General features: G+C 42.8%; 1 protein-coding gene across 1 annotated transcript; it reads right to left on the bottom strand.

Annotated features, from left to right (window-relative positions):
* Positions 1-6,151: 6,151 nt before the first annotated feature.
* olig1 (oligodendrocyte transcription factor 1) lies at positions 6,152-7,235 on the bottom strand. The gene has a single exon (XM_053877613.1). It carries the CDS (start codon positions 7,050-7,052, stop codon positions 6,330-6,332), a length of 723 nt encoding a protein of 240 aa, XP_053733588.1. The 5' UTR covers positions 7,053-7,235; the 3' UTR covers positions 6,152-6,329.
* Between the last annotated feature and the right edge of the window lie 532 nt (positions 7,236-7,767).

The raw sequence follows: 7,767 nt of genomic DNA on the forward strand, positions 1-7,767 counted from the left end.
AGCAGTAATGGTGAAAAACTAACGCGTCTCTCGCAGCACAATGGTGGTCGCCCCGCTGCCCCGCAGACTCCCCACATAGACGGAGCAGTCTGACAAGCCGGCCTGCCAAACAACTCAATTAAGCAGAAAAGGAGGCAAGACAGAGGAGCCCAAACAGAGGATGGAGAGAAAGGAAAGGATGAAAGAAGACAGGGAAACAGAAGAGGGAAAGGGCTGGTGGCTGTCAGGCCACTCCGACACCCGGGAGACACTTGCTGGCCAAGCCACAAAGGTACAAAAGATCATGAGATGTGATGTGTTAACTGGAATTCCTGCTTCCAAGGCCACTAAGGGTTCAGAGGGCAAACGGAGGGCCAGGGGTTCATTGCCACAGCGAGACACACACACATCACAAATCAGATCTTGTGTAAGTGTTTATTTTCCCATACCTGTCAACTTACACGTTTTCCCCGTATTCTATACGTTTTTTTTTTTTTACAATTTCAAATCATGTACGCTGTATAAGGACTTTTATACAGGGAAAAATAAATTAGAACAAGAAAATTCCCACTGACGTTTCACGCCAGACCGATATCGACTCGCCAATTTCGGATCCAAAACGCATCGTCTTATCCGTATCATTCTAGCAAAAGTGATTCTCATTCGCGCATTTATTTTTCTCGTTGCTTTCGTTGTTTTGAATTGTGTTGCAAGAGGAATCTTTCAGAGAAAAATCATAGAAGTAAGCATGGAAGAATCGGAATTACCGCCTAGTAAGAAGAGAAGATGGATGATTTTTTTTATTTTTTTAAACATGCTGCATATGATAAATGTAATGCAAGAGCTTTTATATATTTTATATTTAGCGTTTTCCAGTACATTGTCTGTCTTGCTGTGATGAAAATAGTGATAATAAAATATTAAAATGCGCCACAATTGTCTTTATAAGGTCTCTTTTCAATTTATAAGGGGAGTTGCACCGCTTTATAAGGGGAGTTATTGACAGAGGTTGACAGGTATGAGTTCCAGACTGGCTCACTGACTTGCATGTGAAGCGCTTAGTGCTGTTTTACACACTCAGTACTGTAGTTTTAATGGACAGTGACAAGCCTTACATTTGTCCATGCTGACTGGAGCAATATTTTATTGTCACTTTGCTCACCAAATCACAGTTTCCTCAGGCTCATCCAGTGAGGTAGTCATCAGCATGTCAGCCATGAGGAGGCTGAAATGGAGGGAAGAGGAAACCAGAGGATGTAGGGCCAATGAGGACATAGGTGTGTTGAGATTGTAACCAGCTGTAAAACACTGACTACACACTCGATATTTAGAACTCAGACCTATTCATTGATCAGTGTGTGTCGTGCATTTGTAGAATTGGATCAGAAGTTTTTCTGTCTCCATGAACCATGGTTTGAGTGAATGATTCAGATCCTGGAAATTACACGCAGTGTAAACAAGACAAAAGCAAAACATGCTTCAGAAATGAAACAGCTATAAAATGAAGTTAAATGATCTACAAATATTCAAATTATGGCTGAATAAATAAACAATTCATATTAAACTGCCTCATAAAGTTTGACCCACTGATGTTCTGCAGTTTAACTTGCTGCTTTGGATCCTTTATATGATGTAGCAATGACTTGATGGTGAAAACAGTTTTTTATACAATATAATAAGATTGGAAAACTCAAAAAGAAAACATAAAAAAGAGCAATAATCAACACCTGGATTAAGCAACTTCAGTTTTGCAACTACTCCTTAAAACAAGATTTATTTTAGGCAGAAATCTAAAATATATTAAATATAACTAACATATTTATTTATTTATATTTAATATATTAGTTGTTCACCTCATTTTAAAATTTCCTCTCTGTTATATACAGAAATACAAGGTCATACTAGATTTAAGATGCTATTGAAAAGTCAAACACCAGAAATAAGAAATTGACCCTTAAAACAATATAAATTATTGAATATTTTTAAGATGTTGTTAAGAACCACATCATTTGCAGTGTGTATTTCATGAGGTAAAACAAAGAATATATACATAAAATGTGTTGGAAACACTTTAACTCTAGTCAGTCTTAACATTAACACTAAAATTCTCCAATTGTGCGTTTGCAAAACCCTCCACCCGTCCCGAAGTTACTTTTTTAGTTATTGTCAATGTGAACTCTGTTACCCCCGGGTTACGTCGAGTCTTGTGAAGCATTTACATGTGGAGTTATCCGCCATCACCTCTGAAGGTCCCGAGTCTGGACTCTGTTTGCAAAAACGGTTGGATTCCAACAGTCCCATTGCTAATGCTGTGAACGAAAAAAAAAGAGGGAGGACGCTTTCTATTTTCAATGAACGCATGTCGAAAACAGCACAGCAAGCTTGTATGACTCACTTCCAAAGCCAAAGACTCCCATTCAATCCAAACATGAGTGTGTTCTCCCCTCATTGGAATGATGGTCTATAGAGCATGTCTTGTCAATGTTGTAGTTATTGACATGTTTTTGTGTATTCAGTGCCTGTGAGGTTGTTCTGAAGAGAGTTCTTGACATCTGTGTTGGGTTGCTGTAGTGAACATTTGCATGTGGAAAGCGTTATCAGCCACTCACGTTGATAAAATGTTCCGATACATGTATGTAAAAGCCAGACAGCTCATGTGGAGAAGTTAGGGAGGCCAGACTCAGAGGTCATCTCCCAAAATACGGGGAGCACTAAACCGTGGGGTGGACACATTTCAAGCTTTAGGAATTAAGAACGCAGCTTGAAATATCTCTTTTGACATGCAGCTTACAGCTGCTGCTAAAAAGAAGCCGAACTCCCCATCTGAATTTAAGTTGAAATTACCTCCTAAAAGAATCATTTGCAACCCTTTGAGCCCAGACTGTGCAAAGACAATACATCCCCTGTGACCACACACCATCTCGCGGTGTCTTTTAGCCGAACCGGGGTAATGAGGGGCCGGCTGATGGCGGCCTGTAAACTTGTAATGAGGCCCGCAGCGTGAATGGGGAAGAGGGCTGGAATGGGTGGGAGAAAACATGATGCTTAATGAGCGGGCCGGCGGGCTCAGCAGTAACGGGCCGAGTCTGAGAAAGCAGGGGTGACAGAGGGGATCGGGAATCTCGGGGTGGGACAGCACAGGAGGGCCTGCTGTTATTTAGGGAAGGGATGAATAAAAGCTGGGTTGGAAAGTAAATGGGGGTCCTGACCAGCCCCTGCGCTCTGCTCATTGTGGAGATGAAATTTATGGCTCAGGACTTCCTAAGCCAAGGACTCCCCACGTTGACTGGTTAAGTGCTATCAAACACCCCGACAAAGGGTCCAGGCAAACAACACTCTGGCTGGAGAGGCTGCGGACCAGAGACACTGTGGTCAGTCACTCCAAGATCTCCCTGGAGGGACCCACAAAACAGCAGAGGTCGCATTATAAAACACACATGGGCGGGTGCTGTACTATCGCAGGTAGGGATTAGGATCAGAGGAGAGGTCTAGAACACATTTAATTTATAGATTTTATAAGAGTCAAAACATTCAGTCACGGACATCAGGAATATTTAAAACATTGTTCACATTGCTTTATTTCATACTTTGTAGTTGATCAAGGTAGTTCACCCCGCATCCTCAAACCTAAGCTTCTTCTCTTTTCAAGTTCCCCGTAAATCTTCGTCACCAAATACACCTCCCTCTTCATCAATGTTTGCTTCATGATAAAAATATCTTGTATAAATAACTATGTTCAACTTATCCCAAATAAGTATTTATAAGTTCTATCAAATATTTAACTTAAATTTAACTTTATTAAAGTTAAATAAATCTCGTTTTCTGTTACTGGTATCAGAAACAGACATTTGGAACAACCAGTGTCACACACCAATTAGATCAGTTGTTGTATTTGTAAACTAAGATAATGTCATTGCATTATTATATTTGATGGGACAAAATGTAATCTCTCCTATGGAACCTGATTTCGCACCATGAGACGTCGCTGTGAAGGAGTATTGGTCCACTCTTCTAGTCGGAATTGAAGGATTTCAAAGCACAAGACAACCATTTAAACGTAATGCAAGATTTTGTTCAGTCCCATAGATGTTCATTACTTATTACATACTTACTTTTTTTCAATGTTATGACTTTCAAATAGTTTTTATAAAAGTCATCTCAGCGTCCGCAAGCTTCTCTGAAATCAGCATTCATAAAATTGTGATTCACCGAAGAAAGTTTAGGATTTATCAAGGGGAATGGGGCAGTTACTGTTCACTCCAATTCACTCAGGGTGATTTTGAATTTTTTTTTCCCTAGATAATAACTGTGTTGTGATTTTACTAGGCTTATGTTTGTCCTATATATTATAATGTATAATGTAATATTATATAATGTAGGTGATGATCCAAAAATGGGCTGTTCTAAATAACAAAAAACAAATCTGGAAAATTTACAAACTTGATGCAGATGAAAGTGAATTTTCTGAAATCTGGGGTGGATTCACAACAACACAAACCAAAGCATCTTATTATTACAGCGCGCTCTGTTTGGACTTTTATTTCCTGTTGATGCTGCGCCAGATGTACGCAATGAAATAAACTTTTTTAAGCTCAGCAAGATTTGTAAATTCGTGAGACACCATTTGACCCTTGCATAAAGTGACTCTGGCAGTTCTTGTCGGAAGACTGGTTCATTCATTTGAAACTCTGAGCTAAAACAGTAATGGAAATAGAGGGGTGGGGGGAAGTCATGTGACACTTAGTTGGGATGTAGCTGGGATTAGAATTGTCGCTCAGACATAGAAGTACTTTAAATAAGATGGGTTACTGTACAGTGGTGAAGAAAAGACAAAACAAAACAAAACAAAAAAAGTAGGGTTCCAAACTACCAGTCCCTTAAATGTAGTATTCATCCTAATGCTTCGGTCAAAAGGACATAACAGAGTTTTTGCATTTGTGATTTATTTCATAAGGATCTGGGGAGAAATAATGCAGGTCAACACATATGTTCCTCAAGGGATGGAAATCCTGTGTGTGTGCATGTGTGTGTCAGTGTGTTCCCTCCTCGCCTCGTTGAACAACAGTGATGAAATGGAGATGAGCTAAAGTGCCGGCACAAAGAGTGACCAGACCCCTGCGTGGCTCCAACAATGACACCGCCAAACACCAGAAAGTGAGAGCCTCTTGGAGCGGCGAGGGAAGAGAGCCTTGAATGGGCAGGGGGGAGAAATTAAGGAGGGGAGAGGACTGCTGAAGGGTGAAGAGTATGGTGAACAGGAGCTGGAGAACAGAGAGCAACCTGGAGAAAATGGCAAGGTAGCTAATCCTTGAGGAGGCACAAAGCAGCTATATGTAAATGAAGGACGTGAAGTTTAGCGATTTTACTTTGATCTATGGAATAGGCTCCCCTCCAACACCTCCCCCGACCCCCTTTCTTGATGTAAGGAAATCGAGCCTTCATCTCACTTAATAGCTACGTCCTGCGACTAGTCTGCACTGTGTTTCAACCCTTGCTCCGCTTCTGTTCCTGGCTTGTCTCCCTCCTGACCACCGACTCTTGTTTCCAGCTTTATTCCAGAGGGGCTGCAGAAGAGAACTCTATTCAGGGTGACACATTTTCTGGGCGTCTGAACATATTGTGGCGCGAGCGTAATGAGTGGTGGCCAAGCCAGCCGCCCGAGCTTCCTTAAGAGAGAGAGGGAGCAATGTTGGGAATGTGAGAAAGAGGGTGCTAATAATCAAAAGGTCCCCTTTCTTTGGGCTCGCAGTAATTACACGGCCGGTTTTGATCTTTTGCTCGGCGGAGCTGTGAATGGAGGGGCGAGACGGGGACTTGTCGCGCAGTTTCGGGCCGGCAGGAGCTTTTCAGTAAAGTGTCTGAATTATAGCAGGAACTGTTAGCGTCTGACACTTTGTCAATGGAGGTGTTGTAAATCAGGGCTGCAGCTATTGTGCGATGCGGAGAGAGAGCCAGGGTCCAGAAACGTGGTGCAGGGGCACAAGCCGATGGGAATTAGATACATATGTCTGGCGGACGGTGAAAGGCTGGTGTCTATATGATTAAACAGCAGCTGTTGTAACCCAAAATACCCATATATATTCGCTCAATAAAGGATCAGGATTCATCACAATTCAAAACATCACCATTTATTTTGTATGAACCATTATTACATTGTCATTATAAACCACAATCTGTGCAGTAAAAATCATATAGAAAGTAGTAAGAAATGCATGTATTAATTATTAATCTACATATTAGATTTACTTCAAGGCAGAAAAATGTAGAAAAAAAAGTGTTAAAAATGTTAGAAAAATAAAGTATATTGTATAAAAATGCAAGCGTTGTGAAGGTCTTTAATTGGGTCAAAGTCATTTGGGGAATCTGCTGGTTGTGCTGGACTGGCTGAATCTGGGCAGTCTGCAAATACCACAAGGGCACAGCGGCCCGGCGGAGACCCCGGCGGAGCTCCACTGTGATGTCTCCATGAGGGTCTGTGGACACTTTACAGCAGAGGATGAAGATGAAGACGGGGAGGAAGAAGAAGAGGCAGCAGAGGACAGGAGCGACTCCTGGGTGAGGAGGAGCTGACCGGGACCGGAGATGAAGGGCCATCCGCCTGTGAGTACCAGCCGAGGGATCTGGCCCGCGTTGACCCCCATGCCAACACTCAGCTCTCCGAGGAGACGCCTCATCTCCTGCAGAGACGAGCCCAGCAGCAGGATGTAGTTCCTGGCTAAGACCAGGGTGGAGATTTTGGAAAGCCTTCGCCCAGGAGGCGCACCTGGCTGGTGAGTCTGCAAGGAAGCAGATGAGGGAGACGAAGCATAAGGCACCATGACCTCCCTGAGGGCGTCCATGGCAACGTTCAAGTCCTGCATCCTCTTCCGCTCTCGGCTGTTGATCTTGCGGCGTAGCTCCTGCTGCTCTTCTGGGCTCAGCTCCCGCTGACTTTTGTTGACCCGCTGACTGTGGAGGCTGAACATGGGTGTGGAGTTGATCCTGAAGGCTGGAGGACAGTGGGATAACTCCTGCACAGACGCAGGTCCGCAGAGAGCCTGCTCCTGAGACCTGATCACCTGGTTTGACATCATGCTGAGCAGTCAGGGCGTTTCTTTTCAAATGCGGCTTCACATTTAAAAATCCGCTGAAGTCCACGTCATTTCAGTCTTCACTTCCTCCAGGAGGGTTCCCTCCAGCAGCAGCACAACAAGGAGCCTGTGAGTTTGCCCTCAGTAGTGGAGGATCAGCTCATCTCCACAGCTGCGAGCCGCGGGACTGACAGCTCACATGGAATCAAAGTGAGCTAAATGCTTCCTTCACTGACCCCCACCTCAGCTAAACTCCTCCCAAGATGCTCAATCTGCTCCATTAATAGATCCAAACACTGATGTGAGTTGTGTGTGTGGTGTGAGTTCTTTGAGTCCCTCTGAAGTGACTCGGATTAATGAGTCACTCACATTCCTTGAGTCTGCATCCAATCCTATGACTTTTTAATACCTTATATATAACAACTAAATCACCAATGTGAAAATTATTGCACATTAAATTAGGGGTATTTAACCAAAAAAAAACATTTAAAGAATTTATTTGGAATTAAATCCATAAATAAAAGCAGACAGCCAGCATTAACAATCTTCAAATGTGCTGTTTCTTTTCATTCAGAAGCAGAGCGGCGACTCGTGCTGTCTGGAGATTTACGCGTTTAATGTGGAATAACGTGTTTTTCTGCACAGTTCAGGAAGTATAAGTGCGATCTTAGGAGGGCGAGCATCTCATGCCTGTGTTCTAAGCTTGAGTCACATGGAA

Source organism: Synchiropus splendidus, chromosome 10 (genome assembly GCF_027744825.2).
Source record: "Synchiropus splendidus isolate RoL2022-P1 chromosome 10, RoL_Sspl_1.0, whole genome shotgun sequence".
Lineage (NCBI taxonomy): Eukaryota > Metazoa > Chordata > Actinopteri > Syngnathiformes > Callionymidae > Synchiropus > Synchiropus splendidus.